Source organism: Jaculus jaculus, chromosome 1 (genome assembly GCF_020740685.1).
Source record: "Jaculus jaculus isolate mJacJac1 chromosome 1, mJacJac1.mat.Y.cur, whole genome shotgun sequence".
In the NCBI taxonomy this organism is placed as follows: domain Eukaryota; kingdom Metazoa; phylum Chordata; class Mammalia; order Rodentia; family Dipodidae; genus Jaculus; species Jaculus jaculus.
In genome coordinates, this window is record NC_059102.1 from 269,483,962 (window position 1) to 269,503,394 (window position 19,433).

At 41.1% G+C, this 19,433-nt stretch overlaps 1 protein-coding gene across 1 annotated transcript in view; it reads right to left on the minus strand.

The window, feature by feature from the left end:
* Nucleotides 1-1,497: 1,497 nt before the first annotated feature.
* The window catches only part of Cmc2 (C-X9-C motif containing 2), a 41,491-nt gene continuing 23,555 nt past the window's right edge, over nucleotides 1,498-19,433 (minus strand). Inside the window, exons 3-4 of the mRNA XM_045159889.1 lie at nucleotides 8,633-8,704; nucleotides 1,498-1,857 (exon numbers count right to left, since the gene is read on the minus strand). Coding sequence (XP_045015824.1) covers nucleotides 1,771-1,857; nucleotides 8,633-8,704 — 159 coding nt within the window. The 3' untranslated portion in view covers nucleotides 1,498-1,770. The remainder of the gene's footprint in view (nucleotides 1,858-8,632; nucleotides 8,705-19,433) is intronic.

Sequence of the window (19,433 nt, forward strand, 5' to 3'; positions counted from 1 at the left end):
AAAATCACTACCAGTGTTAGTGGGCTTTTTATTTTGTTTTTTCAAGGTAGGGTGTTACTCTAACCAAGGAGGATCTGGAATTCACTATATGGTCTCAGGGTGGCTTCAAGCTTGGTGATCCTCCTACCTCTGCCTCATGAGTGCTGGGATTAAAGGTGTGTACCACCATGGCCCAGGCTAATGACATTTTTAAGTTCTGACTGTAAGCACTCCTTCTGATGTTCATGTTCCTGTACATAAGATATTGGGGGATGGGACATGTAACTCCAGAATTAGCAGCTAATGGGTTCCTCCTTGCTGTTGTGGATACCTTAAGCAAAAAGACTGTTAACCAAAGAGCCAGCCAGACTACCTTTAAGCCAGTCCCAGCTGAAAAGAATGCTCCATGAATGCCCTGAGGAAATGATGTAGCTGAATATCCTGGCTCTTGAAGGCAGAGCCTCAGCCACTGATGCTAAGTAGCCATTAATCTGAACCATTTTAAAAAAAGAGAAAAGTCAACATGTCTAGGACATGTGCATTTTGTTTTCAAATATTTTCTACCCACGATTACAAGGTTAACTATAAACATTTGTTCTTAAAATAGCTTTTTGAGGGGATGGGGAGATGGCACAGTGGTTAAAGGCACTTGCTTGCAAAGTTTGCCTGCCCAAGGCTTGGTTCCCCAGTTACCTATGTAAATCTAGAAACACATGTGGTACAAGTGTCTGGAGTTCATCTGCAGTGGCAAGAGGCCCTGGTGCACCCATTCTCATTCTGAGTAAATATAAGTATTTTTAGGGGGGAGCGGGTTGAAGAGATTGCTCAGTAGTTAAGATGCTTGTCTGCAAATCCTAAGGATCCAGGTTCAGTTCCCTAGTCCCCATGTAAAGCCAGATGCACAAAGTGGTACATGTGTCTGAATTTTTTTGCAGTGGCAAGAGGCCATAGTGTGCCTGTTCTTTCTCTGTCTCCTTGCTTAAAAATAAATAAAAATATTTACTCCTCATATACTGATGGAAATATGAAAGATAGAAACAGGAGAAGTTCCCTAAAACTTGGAAGGTCATGGTGAGCAGAGCAAGGAACAGCAAAGCGAGAGTCCAGAATGAGAAACTGTGCCTCAAATAAGGTGGACAGGGGAGAACTGATTCTAACTGTCCTGTGATCTCCATACACACGTCGTGACACACACATGCCCACATACACATGAACATGCACACATATAAATAAGATCTTTAAAAACAATAAAATTAGAAAGGATTCAGTGGATGGGAGATTTGGAAGGGGGAAAAGGGAGGATAGTAGGAAGCAATTATGATCATGGTATATTGTCTATATTTATGGAAGTTGTCAATAAGAAAGCTTGGGGGAAAACATCCTAATTAACAGAGCTGGAACTTCTGCAGAACTAGTTTGTATCTTCATGTTTTATCTTTATAACTGCCATGCTGTCAAAAAGGGGAACCTACTGCACCAGTTTTTGTTCTAATTCCAGGAGGGTCCAAGAAAAAGAAAGAAGAAACAAATTATTTTATTGAAGACGAGTTAACTCTGAATGGATGTACACAAAAGGAAGCAGCACAGAGAAGTCGGGTTTGTGGGCAGAGCTGACCGTGCTCAAGGCTTCGCTCAGTACTCAGGATCCATGTATCACATTGCTCCATGGTTCACTTCCTCACAGGTCACTTCCTTCAAAGGACTCTGAAGGCCAAAGAGAGGATCCTTCTGGCTATCAACCAACAGCCCTTATGGTCTTCCCTCAGCCAAGACTCACAGGAAAGCAACAACCTATTTTCCAGGCTCCTCAGGAAGCTCAAGCAGTCTCCTTCGCATTGCATTGCCATGCTCCCTGCTCCTGGACCTCTTCTCTGCGTACTGTAAGGAAAGAGGGAGAAAAGAAACAGGTAGTGATATCTCCACTGGTACATTTAAGCTGAATAATAAATGCCTTTACTGTCAAAACCCTGGTCCTTTGTTTCATTGAATATGAAACTGGAAACAGTGACCTCAAAGAACATCTAGTGCAAGCTCGTTCAATACTGAGCAGCACTTGTTCTAACAGGTGCTGAACCAGTTTCCTCCCAGAAGAATGGGGCCAACACTTCAAATGGAGTTATGTCTCCATTCTCCAGCAGCTCACAGTCCAGGCTCTGTAGCCCCTGTAGAGCATGTCTAGTTATCAGGGGCTGATTAATTGCCAGACAGCTCTAATTATTCCAAAGATTCATAGTGAACCAAAAGGTACTTTCCTCTTGCCTACCTTAATCTTCAAATAACCAGTGACAGGTGACCACTCATCCCTCTTTTTAAGCCAAGTATTGCTGGTGTCTTCAACTGTTCTATTGTCTAATATCTGTAAAATGACTTAATTCATAGGGCACCCTTCTTTAAAAGTTCAGAACTAGAATTAAACAGTGTGAGATGCTGCCTCACTACTGGATGGACCAGCAGACCTAATTCTTTTATCTGGTCATATGCTGTAGTTCTCTAAGCATTAAAGACTAAATAGTTCCAGACATTCATCTCATTACTTATATAGAACATCACAACCAGTGCACTTCCTGGGTTTCTTCAGCAGCTGTCACCACATACAATTCTCCACATATCTTAAGGTCCTTAAAACTATTGGCTTTAAATGCCTTGGAGGTTTTCAGTCAAAATATGTTGATCTGACCAGCAGGTTATAAGTAACAGGACACACAGGACAAGCACTTTGATTTCCTCAAATACTTATTAGCCTATGTTCAAAACAGACAACCTAGGATATATTTGTTTTATCATGTATACATTTAAATATTTTAAAAACATGCTTAAAATATATGTTTTATAGGTAAATGAGTATTTTCTCCTAGGTACAGGGAGCAAAAAAGAGTAAAATGAAACAAAAACTAAATTTACATAAACAAAGGAACATCAAAAATTTTCAGGAGCCAGAGCATGGGACAGACACAGATGAAAGATTAATGATAGCCAAACAAGAACCTCAGTAGAGCCCCTCCACATTCCTGAGGAGGATAGCATGGGGATTCATAAATGACTTATTTCACTCTTGTGGACAAGTAACCTCAAACTTGACGAGGCAGACTATACAAACCTTAAGTTTTAAATCAAGACAGTTTCAAATCAAAGATTCTGACTGACAGATTCTAAAAATCTTTTTAAATAGAAATTTTTAAAACCATTTTTATTGATCAAAAAGCTACCCCCAGGACTGGAAAGATAGTTTAGTAGTTAAGGTGCTTGCCTGCAAAGCCAAAGGATCCAGGTTCAATTCCCCAGGACCCATGTAAGCTAAATGTACAAAGTAGCACATGCATCTAGAGTTTGTTTGCAGTAGCTGAAGGTCCTTGCATGCCCATTCTCTCCCTCTCTCCCCCCCCCTCTCTCTCTCCCCCCTCCTTCTTCTTTCTCTCAAATAAACAAATAAAAATAAATTTAAGGAGACTCTTAACTTGAAAAAAGAAACAAAAACTTTTAAGAGCTACCCCCAGGCTGGGCATGATCACTCAGGGGACTGTGTCCAAAGGATTCTAAGTTTGAGACTAGTCTAGGCTAGCAAGACCTTATCTCAAAAACCCAAATCAGGGGATGACTTAAGGGGATGGTACTGTAATATATATAAATAGAAGAACAGATTACTAGGGGTGGAAAGGCCTAAGTGAGGTCAGGGGAAGAGATTGAGTAAAGGAAGGTTGGGGGGAGGGTTAATCAAAATCTAAGAGGATAGGAATAAGTCATATGGAAACCTACTTTTTTGGATAATGGTGTATCCAGAAGCCATAGATTGTTATTAGAAAATTTTCAGTGCCAAGGGTGGGATACCTTCCAGTGAGCTGTTAGCCAGGGAGGTCCCTGATAACCCCAAAACATTATAGGTCACTGCCAAGGCCTTGGTTTCCCATCAGGAATAGATGGTTAGACCCTACTGCTAAAGACTCCACATGCACAGGCTGCTAGGTCACAGAAATCTTATTGGAGCTGAGCTGAAAACATCCTCTGTGGAGATCAGCTGACAAAAAGCTACGCTGCAAGCAGCTCCATGGGAGAGAGAAAAATCACTAGGGCAGATAAACAACAATGGACACTGCAAGCCTTGAGTTTGGCCAGCCAGGCTAAATGAGCCATCGGGTGTGATAGTGGCATGTCTGTTATGGGGGAAATAACCACTCTCTAATTGGACTGGAGGCCCACTCCATGGGAGGGAATACAAGCCTGATACTGAAAACCTATGACAAGGGAAATCATGAGCCCTAGGGGTGTAATGCATGCTAGTGTCTGCCTAAATGCATATATTATGCTCACCAAACTGCCCAGTAAGCACTTCTCTTAATGTTCATACCCATATATTAATGCTACTCTCACTTTTGGTTAGAGAAGCTTCTCTTTTCAGATGGCAGTGACCTCCGAGATGACTCAAAAGGCACAATAATGCTGAGAAGTGAGGGAGGAATGCTCAGCCCTGAAACATCTCTATCATATGTTCCAAGGCTCAAGGTCCATTGCAGAAGAGGTGGCAGAAACAATGAAAGAACCAAAGGAAGGGTAGTCTCCTTACAATACACTCTTCCACATACAAAATGGCCTTCTGGATGTCCATGACCTCACAATGCCTGACACTACCTACACAAGACCATTGTAATAGGAGGAAAAGGGCTGGAGAGATGGCTTAGTGGTTAAGTGCTTGCCTGTGAAACCTAAGGACCCCAGTTCAAGGCTCGGTTCCCCAGGTCCCACATTAGCCAGATGCACAAGGGGGCTCACACGTCTGGAGTTCGTTTGCAGTGGCTGGAGGCCCTGGCGCCCCCATTCTCTCTGTCTCTATCTGTCTCTTTATCTCTCTGTCACTTTCGAATAAATAAAAATAATTTTAAAAAAATAGGAGGAAAAGATGATGACATCAAAATAAAAGAGAGACAAAAACCAGGCTGGAGAGATGACTTAGCAGTTAAGGCACTTGCCTGCAAAGCCTAAGGACTCATGATCAACTCTCCAGATCCCACATAAGTCAGATATACAAGGTCACACAAAGGTGCAAGTTTGCACATGTACACAAAGGGAGCTCACATGTCTGGAGTTCGGCTGCAGTAGCTGGAGGCCCTGATGTGCCAATTCTCATTCATATTCTTTCTTTCTCTTGCATTTAAAAAAAAAGGGGGGGGGGGCAGGGCTGGCAAGAAGGCTTAGAAGTTGAGGCATTTGCCTGTGAAGCCTAAGGACCCAGGTTCATCTCTCCAGTACCCATATGATGGTGCATGTGTCTGGAGTTCCTTTGTAGTGGCTAGAGGCCCTGGTGTGCCTATCCTCTCTCTCTCGACATCTGTCTCAAATAATTAAAGAGGGACTTCCGGTCAAGATGGCGACCGCCTAGCTGCACTACAGACAACAAGGAAAAAAAAAGATAGATGCAGATCCTAAGAAGAGAGCTGCCCCAACATACCTCAAAAGGGGCCCAACTGAAACTAAGGACAACTGGCGAAATAAGCAAGGGTGATGTCTTCCTGTGAACCGGATACCAGCACAAAGGGGAAGGAGATCAACGCAGAGAAAAATCAACTCCTACCAAATCAGAGAGCCAGAGCCTCAGAGGCCCCCAATACCTCAGCACTGAAGCAGACCAAAATGAACCCAACATGGCTCAGGGAAATTTTGCGGAAGAGGGGGCGGAAAGAATGTCAGAGTCACATGTTGGGTCATGATATGCAGAGACATTTATCATACCAATAACTGGGGGCTAACTCCACAATGCATGACCCATTTTCATTAACAAGGAGGGTCTAATGGGAGGGGGTAGATCACAGATGAGTCTAAATAATGGTACCAAACTGCCTGTATTTACTGAAAAGAAAACTAATAAATTAAATTTAAAAAAATAATAATTAAAGAAAAAAAATCTTTTTTTAAAAAAGGCCAGTCTGCTGAGCTTGCCTAAGGGGGGAGAAAAACACAAGGAAGGAGGAATTACTTCAAATTATAAATAAAGTATCAAGGCTGGAGAGATGGCTTAGTGGTTAAGCGCTTGCCTGTGAAGCCAAAGGACCCCGGTTTGAGGCTTGATTCCCCAAGACCCACGTTAGCCAGATGCACAAGGGGGTGCATGCATCTGGAGTTTGTTTGCAGTGGCTGGAGGCCCTGGCGTGCCCATTCATTCCCCTCCCCCTTCCCTCTTTCTCTCTCTGTCTGTTGCTCTCAAATAAATAAAAATAAAGCATCAGAGGTTCTCAATCAAAATCTCTCCTTTTCTCTGCCATACATTAAATTCCCTCACAAGATTAATGGGAGGTGCTGGGCATGGTAGCACAGGCCTATAACCCCAGTATTTGGGAGGACTTTACAGCCAGCCTGGATGACATGGGATCCTGTTCAAAACAAAAAGCAAAATACAAATTTGGTGGGGTGGATGGGTGAAAGAACAACAACCAAAAGGAAGACATGTGCTCCAAGACATGTACTGGACTACCCTGGCTCACTGGACAGTACAGCATTCTGTCGAGCTCTTCAGAAGATATTACTTTGTAGCAATAAAAAGTTATAGAGCAAGGCTGGAGAGATAGCTTAGCGGTTAAGGTGTTTGCCTGTAAATCCAAAGGACCTCAGCTCAATTCCCCAGGGCCCTGGTAAGCCAGATGCACAAGGTAGCACATGCATCTGGAGTTCCTTTGCAGTGGCTGGAGGCCTCTCTCTCTTACACACACACAAATATTTTTTAAAAAAGTTATAGAGCAGATTAAACTATATGAAGACATCTCATAAGAAGTCAAGACAGTCGTTCACTAAAAAGAGGGGAAAAACTGAACATGAGGTCATTCATAAAACTATCAAAATACACAGGTTGAATAAAAGAAAACAAACCTAACAATTAACAGGACAAAGGCTGGTGCAAAAAGTAGTAACAGTGCTGGAGAGATGACTTAGCAGTTAAGGCACTTGTCTGCAAAGCCAAAGGACACAGGTTCAAGTCCCCAGAACCCATGCAAACCAGATGCACAAGGTCATGCATGTGCACAAGGTGGTACATGCATATGGAGTTTGTTTGCACTGGCTAGAGGCCCTAGCATGCCCTTTCTCTCTCGCTTGTTCATAAATAATTTTTTAAATATTAAAAAATAATAATAGCAAACAAAAGAATGAAAGAAGCAGAGAAAGGAAGAAATGGCCAGACCCTTCTCCTGTTACAGTAGCATGAAGCATGGAGATGCTACATGAAGGATGGTAGGAAGACAGCCACTGAGAACACTGTTGAGAATAGAAGAAACAAAGAAGGGTGCTGCAGATGCAGGACTAGAGGTTGAAAGACCAGACCGAATGCCAATAATAAGCTAGGCAATGAAGCAACATAGAAAAATGTAGAGAACTTGAAGAAAACATGAAATGTATGAAAACAAACTCAGACACAATAAGCAAAGTATCTATAACTTTCTGCCAAATGGTCACCAGTGCTCAAGAATAGCTAGGGATAGTTTGTCTGAAGTTCTAATCACCAACACAATGGTGAAATAACAAATATAGAAGAGTAACAAATCTAAAATAGGTAAAAACCTGCATAACTGAACACAAGTGCAAAAGAGAAAAATACTGTTTCAGACAGAACAGTGTGGGCTTCACTTTCCAATAAGCTTATTCTCAAAACAGCCTTAGGTTTGGTTTCCTTCGATACATGAAAGGAAAAACATTTTCCTTTTCTTTCCAGGTAGGGTCTCACTCTAGCCCAGGCTGACCTGGAATTCACTTTGTAGTCTCAGCACGGCCTTGAACTAACAGTGGTCCTCCTACCTCTGCCTCCTGAGTGCTGGGACTAAAGGCATGCGTCACCACGCCCGACCAGAAAAACATTTTTCAAAAATCATCTTAGTTTGCCTGTGAAACCTAAGGACCCAGGTTCAACTTCCCAGAACTCACATAAGCCAGACACACAAGGGGACACATGCCCACAAGGTGACACATGAACACAAGGGGGCGCACGCATCTGGAGTTTGTTTGCAGTGGATGGAGGCCCTGGAGCGCCCATTCTCATTTCCTCTCTCCCAAATAAATAAATAAATAAATTTTTTAAAATGAAAATAAATGGAATTGAATTGATCTTTCACAATTGGTTAGCAGTAACTGAAAAAGTAAAAAATAACAAAGAATTGACAGTTTAGCTCTCTATCCAAGACCAAGTTCTAGCCTAAAACCAGGATAGAAGATCATCTTTCTAAACAAATCAAACTAGATCTCTGACTTACACACACTATGAAAAAATCCAAAATGCACTTTAAAAGCTGGATAGAGCCTAAGTTTAAACCTTTTAACTTTACTGAAGGAAACTAAGGCCCAAAGAATTTTAGTCACCTAACTCAACTTATCACTGACATAAGTCTACCTGTGGACCACAAACTTAATTTCTTAAATCTTAAAATTGATTAACCTTGAATTTTCCAATGAAAGCAAAGACATTTTCACCATTTTTATGCATGGCAAAAAGATAGCAATGTTCTAAAACTGTCCCCAAAAGAAGCTTTTAGTACTTCAATTGAGAGGGAAGGTCTATAAAATATAAAGTTAGACTATTAGACTAAACTTGTAGAATATATTAAAAATGGGAACAATATATAGTATCCAAAATGTTGTATTTTATTGTTTGACCACATCTAACCCATGACACTTTTCTTACCTCATTCTTTAAGCATTTTCTCATCTCCCGATCAAGATCGTTGCAATAACCAAAAAATTTCAGAATGTTGTGCTAGAGGGGAAAAAAGTAAAATATTTCATCCCATAATATGCTAACATTTCTTTTTTTTTTAATTTTTTATTTATTTATTTGAGAGCGACAGACACAGAGAGAAAGACAGAGGAAGAGAGAGAGAATGGGCGCGCCAGGGCTTCCAGCCTCTGCAAACGAACTCCAGACGCGTGCGCCCCCTTGTGCATCTGGCTAACGTGGGACCTGGGGAACCGAGCCTCGAACCGGGGTCCTTAGGCTTCACAGGCAAGCGCTTAACCGCTAAGCCATCTCTCCAGCCCTATGCTAACATTTCTGATATGCAAAATTTAAAAAGATATCCCTATGGGAATAAGGCTTACTGTGTCACTTTCTTCATAAACAAATAAGAGTTACACATGTAAAACATGAACAGGCTTAGTGTACAAAGGGGAAATAAAGGCTCTACAGGCAAAACAAAATTAAAAAGAACTTTTTCTTGACAATAAAAGGCCTCCTGCCAGACATGGTGGTGTATGTCTTTACTCTCAGCCCTCAGGAGGCTTAACAGAATGGCTGTTAGTTGAAGGTCAACCTGAGACTACATAATGAATTCCTGGTCAGCCTGGGCTACAGAGAGAACCCACCTTGAAAAACTTAAAAAAAAAAAAAAGCCTAAATGTATAAAACTTTACTCATCAAATACCACTTTCTTTAAGAGCATGTTAAAATCACAGTCCATTTCTCATTCTAGGGAGTATGGTCACAGTGGCATGGGTGAAGAGTCACTTTACTGGTAAACCCTGTCCATAAGGATTATCTAATAAGATGCTTGGTGCCAGGCCTACTTTTTCATTTGCTTCCATTACAAATGTCATCAAAACATATCAGACACATACAGTATCATTAGGTGACCTGCACCAACTATATAAATATGTCACTAATGCATAATGTAAGAAAATCTGTGCCTGAGGTTCAAAGTTTGCTTCGTTGAAAAACCAAAATAAATAAATAAATAAATCTCATGTAGTTTCAGGTCCTATGACTATCATCATGGCAAAAACTAAAGTGCTGTAAGGCAGGTGAAGATGAAGCCTGAAGTTAAGGACTTGAGCTTTAGCAGAGCCATAATTAGTGTTTGCACATCAGTTTTAAGGGTGGGTCAGATGGCATAGTGATCTACTATAATAATATACCGTAAATACTGAACTTGTAGTTGTAATAAGTACATTTTCCCTTCTCTTTCCAATTATGGCTTTCATGGAAACCAGACAACACATAATTAGTAAGCTATGCTACATGCTATTCTATTTCCCATTTTCCTACTTCACTGCAGTTTTAAAAGCATCTTCCAGATTGAATAAATGGTTAGTTTTTCTCACAAACAATTAAATAGTCCAGAATTTCCTACTTGTTACCTGGTAGTCTTTGTACTAAATAACTTGATTCTCAAGACTTTTTCAGGAAATACACAAAGTCAAAAATGTTCCTAATAATTCTAAACCCTTCTTCGTGTTACTCACTTTCATCTTCTCACAAAAGTACAGTAGTTTTCCAGAGCATATATGGAGTAAAATAACACAACAAGCCAAGTATAGTGGCCCATGGCTGTACCGTCAGCATCTGAGGGGCTTAGGCAGGATCAGATGAGAGTAGACAAGCTCTGAGACTGAAAGAGCAAGTATCATGAAGTTAGAGACATATCTACTGTGAGGTACATGACTGTGCCAAGAGAATCTCAGGTGCAGAGGAAATGGCCCTCAAGCTGGAGAACCTAAAGAGTAATACACTCTATCTTAGGAAACAATTAGTGGAGAAGATAAGAAATGCTCTGCTTTAGCAAAATGCTATGGCTTAAAAGGGACACGGGCTCATGTGTTCTGAATACTTACTTGGTCCCTAGCCGGTAGCATGGTTTAAGGAGAATGTGAGATCTCTGGGGCAAAAGGCATGGCTGGCAGAAGTGGGTGACTGGAGGACTGGAGACAGGCCTGTTAGAGCTAGAATCAGTCCACATTTCCAGCTTGAATGCTCTGCTTCCTGATCTGCCATGCTACAAGCTCCTGATGCCATGCCTTCCCCATCATGACAGACTGTGATCTGAAACCATGAGACAACATAACCATAAATTGCTCCCTTAAATTGCTGCTATCAGGTATCTTGTCACAGCAACAAGAAAGGAAAAGGCAACAATAAAAAGTTTGAGGCTAAAGAGATGGCTCAGTGGCTAAGGTGCTCGCCTACAAAGCCTAAGGACCCAGGTTTGAATCCCCAGAACCCATGTAAGCCAGATGCGCATAGTGGTGCATGTATCTGGAGTTTGTTTGCAGTGCCTAAAGGTCCTGAAGTGCCCATTCTATCCCTCCCTCCTTCACTCACTAATAAATAAATAAAAGAAAAATATTCTTTTTTTTTTTTTTTCAAGGTAGGGTCTCACACTAGCTCAGGCTGACCTGGAATTCACTATGTAGTCTCAGGGTGGCCTCGAACTCATGGTGATCCTCCTACCTCTGCCTCCCGAGTGTTGGGATTAAAGGCATGTGCCACCACACCGGGCTAAAATATTTTTTATTTGAGGGGGGGGGAGATGGGCATGTCAGGGCCTCCAGCAGCTGTAATTGAACTCCAGACACAGGTGTCACCTTGTACATCTTACGTGGGTACTGGAGAATTGAACATAGGTCCTTTGGCTTTGAAGGCAAACACCTTACCCACTAAGCCATCTCTCCAGCTCTAAAATATTTTTTTCAAAAGAATAAAAGCTTTACAAGATGAAAAAGCGCCCCCTCACTGTAGAAAAGAACATGCAGCAAAGAGGGAGGGTTGTGGGAGCTACATCTGAACAATTTTGTGAAGGCCTTGAAGCAAGACATTTGATTCTGTTCTACAGGAAAAGGGAGACAAGGGAGCAATGACTAACCTTGTTTTTCGGGGTAAGGTCTCACTGTAGTCCAGGATGACCTGGAATTCACTATATAATCTCAAGCTGGCCTCCAACTCAGGTCAATCCTACTTGAAAGACCATGAGATGTCAGTCAGGAGCTAGACAGAAGTCATTTACAGGTGGTTCCAATCAAGCATTTCGGGCCTGTTCTATGATGGGGGCACTGGCCAAGAAGAAAGATTCAAAAGGTATCAGCACAGGGGATGAACAAAATTCCATGGGTGTTCCCATGAGAGGTGGGGGAACTAAATAGTTTTTAAAAAGAGACAGAGGTTGCCTGGGTATATTGAGTTTATTTGTGGAACCATGAAGTGCACTACAGAGTTGAGGTAAGTAGATCTGGTGTTCAGAAAAAAACCTGAGCCAGAGATACAGATTTGAGATTTGTTACAGGAGTTAATGAGTTTTAGGGAGATGAGGCCAGAGAAGCAGGCATAAAGAGCAGAGGGAAGAGTGTCAAGGACAGTGAAGAGTAGTCAAGGAAAGTAGAAAGGGTAAAACATGATGGAAGCCCATGGAAATGTGTTTTAAGAAGGAACTGAATGCTACTGGGAAAAGCAAAATGCTGAAATGCCCACTAAGGTTAATGATGCAGTCACCAATGACCTTGACAATATGGTACTCTAGGAAGCTTATAGAGCAAGCTGAAAGGAGGAGACAGTGAGAATTCCTTCCCTAGTTTGCTCTGAAAGAGAAGCAAATAGGTTTTCCAGGATTACTGGAAGTATTTGTGTGTTCATATTCCAGGATGGGAAAGATGTGGGCATGTAAAAATTCTAATAGGAAGATCTCAATAGGAAAACATGATGATAAGAAAATGCTGGATAAACGCAGTTATTGCTGAGTTTACTTCTGGATGTTCTGGATGGTGAAAAAAAAAGTTAGTTTGTGTTTGCTTTACACTTTCCTGGGGTTTTTCACACTACCTACAATAACATGTATTACTTATAAATATAGTTTTTTATAAGCCAGAAAAAAAATACATTAAGGACATCCAAATAGCCTTGAGAAAAAGAGATATTTAAAATTCTGTATTTGAACTGCAGAAGATCTGAGTCTTGCTGATAAATGCAGGCAAAACTGGCCAGTGTATCAGAAGCAACCTGTAGGTACTGGCTATGGAAATGGCATTTGGCTACAAAGACCACAGAATCACAAAATCCAGGAAGAATGATAAAAGTACAACAAGTTAGGGATGTGTGGAGATAAAACAATGCTGGACTTCAAGAGGATTGGACAGCACCAGAGAATCCCAACACAGAAAGGGGCATTCAAAATGATGGCCTCATAAGAGAAAAAGAACTGTATCAAGTGAAGGCTAGAAGCTAGATAACTATACTTAATTCATTCTATCATTGATGGCCTCATAAAAGAAAAAGAACTACACCAAATGAAGGCTAGAATCTAGATAACTATGCCTAATTCATTTTAGCAATTAAACAACTGAGATCTTACAGGACATGTACTTGGTATCCTTGGAGAATGCAGCAAGTGGGAAGTTTGAGCTCTAGCAAAAAGCAATTTTACAATAATACATACATGGTATATATCAATGCAAGGCCAGGCAAAACTGAACTGTACTGTGAGGAGCCCTAACTGTTGACTGTCCTTGTTCTGGAAGGGAGTGTCGTAGCACATGGGAGTTTTAAGGCCCTGGTGATGATGTTGCTTGAGAGAAAGCTGTCTCTTACTACTCACAAGGCACTTATTTGCTTAGCTCCATGATACACAGAACACAGAGAAGCCAATTTCACAGTGCTGATCCATGCCATCGCCAAAGCCAAACTCTACTCACAGCGGTTTGCTGTCTTCAGTCTATGTTCAATTTACTTGAGTTGGCTCATTTTTTTTTCTTTAGTGTGACTGAATCACAAAAACAAAGATTCATTTTCATTTGTAGCACATTTCTGAGTTTTCTTCCCTACCTTGCTTACCTCTTCTTTTTTCTTTTCTTTTCTTCTTTTTTTGTTTTTCAAGGTAGGGTCTCACTCTAGCCCAGGCTGACCTGGCATTCACTATGTAGTCTCAAGGTGGCCTTAAACTCATGGCAACCCTCCTATCTCTTTCACCTATCTCCTATCTCTGCCACCATACCAGCTTACCCCTTCTTCCTTTTAAACATAAGAACCATGTCAAAAGTGCAAGAACTAGCCGAGTGTAGTGGCACATGCCTTGAATCCCAGCACTCAGGAGGCAAAGGTAGGATCACTCACTATGAGTTTGAGGCCAATCTGGGACTACAGAGTGAGTGCCAAGTTAGCCTGGGCTACAGTGAGACCCCACCTCAAAAAAATAAACAACAACAACAAAAAAAAAAAAAAACTAAAAGAACTAGCAGGGTGTGGTGGCACATACCTTTAATACCAGTACCCAGGAGGCAGAGCCAGGAGGATTACTGAGTTGAGGCCAGCTTGGGGCTACAGAGTGAATTTCAGGTCAGCCTGAGCTACAGTGAGATCTTACTTTAAAAAACAAAAATAAAAAGAACAAGAACTATACAACAGATATGATCAACAGATGGTCATTCCTCCTCTGGCTCCCACCAATCCCCCAGAAGGTAGTCTCACCTTTACCTTGTTTCTTTTTATACAAATGAGATCCAATATGTCTTGCCATCTCCTCCTCCTTCTTTTGATACAAATATCAGAAAGCTACAAATGATGAGCCGGGTGTGATGGCGTATGCCTTTAGTACCAGCACTTGGGAGGCAGAGGTAGGGGGATTGCCGTGAGTTCAAGACCACCCTGAGACCATGTAGTGAATTTCAGGTCAGCCTGGCCTACAGTGAGACCCTACCTCAAAAAATAAACAACTACAACAACAAAAAAAGCTATATTTTTGCAATTTTTTAAGCTAAATATATTCTGAAAGTCATTTTATGAGCAAATTTATCTTTTTGCCAGCACTCAGGAGGCAGAGGTAGGAAGATCACTGAGTTTGAGCCAGCCTGGGACTATTGAGCTCCAGGTCAGCTTTGCCTAGAGTGAGACCCTACCTCAGGGAAAAAAAAAAATTTTTTTTTTCTCTTTTTGCCTGTGTGTATGTGGGGGACAGGGGCTGGAGACTGAACCTAGGACCTAGTGCACGAGACAGGCCCTCTACCACTGAGCTCCATCTCCAGCTTCTCTTTAGTACAGTACACAGCAGCCCACTAAAAGACTCTCAGTGTATTACTGAAGACTTCACATGCCTGAGCAGCAAAGTCACTGAGAAATCAAGCTGGTGCTGAGCAGAAAACCTTCTCTCTGTAGACCAGCCAACTGAAAGCTAGAAAAAGCTGCACTGTATGCAGTTTTATGGGAGACAGAAGCCATCAGCAGTGAAAATAGTGGGCACTGGAAGCCTCATGTTTGGCCAGACAGGCCAAATGATTGAGCGAGTGCAATAGTGGCATGTCTGCTCTGGGGTAAGCCAACTGCTCTCTAATTGGACTGGAGACTGGCTCTATGGGAGGGTATACGTGCCTGGTATTGAAAACCTAATCAAAAGCCTGTGTCAGGGGAGGTCAGGAGCCTTAAGGGTATAAAGCCTGCTCTTCTCTGGATAAATGCATAGATTTCTCTAACCAAATTGCTCTGAAATCACTACACTTAATGTTCATACTCATTTATTAATGTTACTCTCACTTCTGATTAGAGAAGCTTCTCTCTTCAGATGGTGATGACCATTGATGACCAAAAGGCAATATAGTCTGAGAAGGGACAGAGGCGTATCAAGCACTGAAACATCTCACACCCTCCAAGGTTCAGGGTCCACTGCAGAAGAGGTGGCAGAAAGAATGTAAGAGCCAAAGGAAGGGTACCACTCCTTACATAAAACTGTCTGGAGAGAATTTAGCCTCGATATCCAAGACCTTGCAGTGCCTAGTAATACCCAAATAAGACCCTCATAATAGCAGAAAAAGATGATCACATCAAATTAAAAGAGAGACTACTAGAGAGAGGGAGGGGATATGATAGAGAGCAGAGTTATGAAGGGTAAAGTGGGAGAGGGGAGGGAAATATCATGGTTTGTTGTCTGTAAGTATAGAAGTTGTCAATAAAAATAAATTAAATTTTAAAAAAAAGCTCTCAGTGGCCAAAGCAGGAACAGCCTGAGCAATGAAATAAAGAGATCATGCGCTGGGCATGGTAGCACATGCCTTTAATCCCAACATTTGGGAAGCAGGAAGATTGCTGTGAGTTTGAGGCCACCCTGAGTCTACATAGTGAATTCCAGGTCAGCCTGGGTTAGAGTGAAACCCTACCTCAAAAAAACAAACAACAACAAAAACAAAAAGAATTGGATTATAACCCTATACATATACAAGTACGCACACATCCTGATATGGACCTATGCTAATATAAGTGGGGAAAAGTCTCTGAAACATTCCCCCCCCCGAAAAAATTATGTAGCCCCTGCACCATCAAAGAGCAAGAGCTGAACACCCTAATCCTTATATGTGGGCTGTGCAGTGACTTCCAAAGAAAGGAGGAAGAGAATAGCTATCAACTAGAGGAATCTGACAAATCCACCTCCATGAATGATCAAGGTCATTGTGAAACAGTATGCAGGTAGCCTCAATAGTGTGGGATGAAAATGGCACTAACCTTGTAGTCTTCCTTTCATAAATATAGCCATGAGTAAAACAAACTTAAGTCAAAGAGCATCCCGCAAAATGCTTAACCATTAATTCTTACAACAAACATGGTGTTTCCCCAGCTCACACCCTCCACATTCCATGGAGCTTTCAGTTTTGTGGTTGGTTGGTTTTATGTAGTGCTGGGGATTATATCTAAGGCCTAACTGCCAGGCACTCTACCACAGAGTTATAGCCCTAGACCTCTTTTAACATTATTATTATTATTATTATTATTATTATTATCATTATTTTGAGACTGGGACTAAGTTACCCAAGATGGCCTTGAACTTGTGATCCTTTTTCATCAAAAAAGAAACCACTGGGCCAGGCGTGGTGGCGCACGCCTTTAATCCCAGCCCTTTGGAGGCAGAGGTAGGTAGATTGCCATGAGTTCGAGGCCACCCTGAGATTACATAGTGAATTCCAGGTCAGCCTGGGCTAGAGTGAGATCCTACCTCAAAAAACCAAAAAAAGAAAAAAAAAGAAAAAAAGAAAGAAAGAAACTGTCACAGTCACAACCAAGAGAATCCTTAGATCATAAAAACTGCAATGTGGTTAAGTGAATCTTGACTGGAATTGTCTAACACAGAAAGAACATTAAGTAAATACCTAAGCTGAATAAGTCTGAATCAAGTATAGATGTCAAGTAATGACAAATATGTCAGTATTGATTCCTTAGTTTCAACAAATGTACTTAACATGTTGATAAGAGACACCAGGTAAGGGGCATATGGGAACTCTGTCCTACCTTCAGAAATTTTCTGTAAATCTAAACAGTTCTTAAAAGTGAAACCTGGGCTGGAGAAATGGCTTAGTGGCTAAGGCATTTGCCTGGAAAGCAGAAGGACCCAGGTTCAATTTCCAGGACCCAAGTAAGCCAGAGGCACAAGGTGGCACATGCATCTGGAGTTCATTTGCAGTGGCTGAAGGCTCTGGCTTGCCCATTTTCTCTCTCTCTCAAATAAATGAATAAAAGTCTTTTTTTAAAAAAGTTAAACCTGAGGCAGAGGTAGGATTGCCATGAGTTCAAGGCCATCGTGAGACTACATATAGCGAATTCAAGGTCAGACTGGGCTAGAGACCCTACCTCGAAAAACCAAAAATAAAAATTTTTTTAAAAAAGTGAAACCTGTCTAAAAATCTGCTTTACAAGATTCCCTTATGTAAACGTAGTAGAGGTTATTGAACCACTCCATGCTAGGAAAGGATACTCCTTATAAATGCTTACAATGCTGCAATTAATATTTGTACATATGTACTTTCAACTTGATGAGAGTTACATTATGATAAGCTAGAAGTGGGACAACTGCTGGAAAGTACATACCGCAGCTTAACTAGATACTGCCAAGCTCCCATCTATAAAAAGTGTACCAATTTGCAGTCCCACCATAAATATACGAATGAACGTCCCTTCTTCCTCAGCCTTGCAAACAGATTGTATTATCATACTGTTTAATCTTGCCAAGCTGAGGCTGAGGGAAAGAAATGATATCTTAGTGTCTATGTGTGTGTAAATATATGAAATTGAGCATTTTTCAGATTCTTAAATCTCATCTCTTTCTGCTTTGCAAATTAATGTTTCTGCTGAATTTTTTTTTTTGGGGGGGGGGGCTTGTCTCCCTTTAACTCTTAATGATTCTGCATTACCTTTATTATGTTACTGTCTCACAACTAAGATTGGTTTTAGATTTTGGGGAGAAAGGCAAACTTATGTTACATGGGGTTTTAATTGTTTGTGGGTTGTTTGTTGTTGCTTGAAGTGTTAAGAATTAAATGCAGGGCCTAATACATTAGGCAAGCACTCTACCACTGAGCTATATCCCCAACCCTCTTTTTACTTGGAGACTAAATTTAAGATACCCAGGATGGTCTTGAACTTATAATCTGTTTGCCTTAGCCTCCCTATTCCTTAGCTGAGGAACTCCATGGAGTTCTTATAAACCTAAGGACAGACTTCACTGAACACTCAGTATCAGTGAAGAATCCAGAAGAATTATGCTTCCTGGCTGGGCTACATAAACCCTAGAATAAAGGCTACTCTAGACATGCCCTAAAAACACTTAACAATGTGCCTAAAGGACTAAACATTTCTATAAGTAAATGAACTACCCACCAAAACAAAAGGTAAAAAACACATGTGGTCAACAATGGTCAGCATCAAATGAAAAACTAATGAACACGTTTTTTTGTGTGTGTTTTTCTTTTACAAAAAATCAATGGGCCAATTCTAAAATTTGTGTAGAAATGAAAATGTTCTAGAATAGTAAAAAACAACTTTTAAAGAAGACAAGGCTGAAGTATGTATGCAGGATGGTTTTGAGACAATCAATACACAATAGTAAAGGTTGTGTGGTACTGGTGTTAAGAACAGACATGAATCAGTGAGACTACAGAGCCCACAAACAGATCTACCACATATGGGTCAAATAATTTCTGAGAAAGTGACAAAGATAAATCAAGGAGAAAAAGACAGTCTCTTCAAAGAATGGGACTGAGAAACCTAGATATCTATAAGAAAAGACATGAACCTAAACTCATACCTCACACCAAACACAAAAGTGAACCTGAACTGAATCAGAGACCTCACTATAAAAGCAAAACTATATGGCACTAGTAGAAAACACAAAACAAAATCTTTGTGACTGCTAGAACTACACAAGACTCTTGGGAGACAAAAAGTATAAAACATAAAATTTAAAAAAAAGATAAATGTGACTTTACCAAATTTGTTTCCCTTTGAAATACACTTTTAAGAAGTATAAGAGCTGGGTGTAGTAGAACATGACTTTTAATCCTAGGCAAAGGTAGGAGGCTCTCTGAGTTTCAGGCCAGCCTGAGAGTACGTAGTGAATTCCAGGTTACTCTGGGTTATAGTGAGACACTACCTCAAAAAAAAAAAACCTCAAAGAAGAAAAATAAAGAAGTGCAAGAGATACCACAGATTGAAAGAGAATGTCTACAAACTATCAGACTTATAAGTGATAAAGAATTCTCATAAAGTTGGGCTGGAGAGATGGTTTAGCGGTTAAGAGCTTGCTATGAAGCCTAAGGACGCTGGTTCGAGGCTCAATTCCCCAGGACCCACGTTAGCCAGATGCACAAGGGGGCTCACGCGTCTGGAGTTCGTTTGCAGTGGCTGGAGGCCCTGGTGCATCCATTCTCTCTCTCCTCTCTTTCTCTCTGCCTCTTCCTCTCTCTGTCGCACT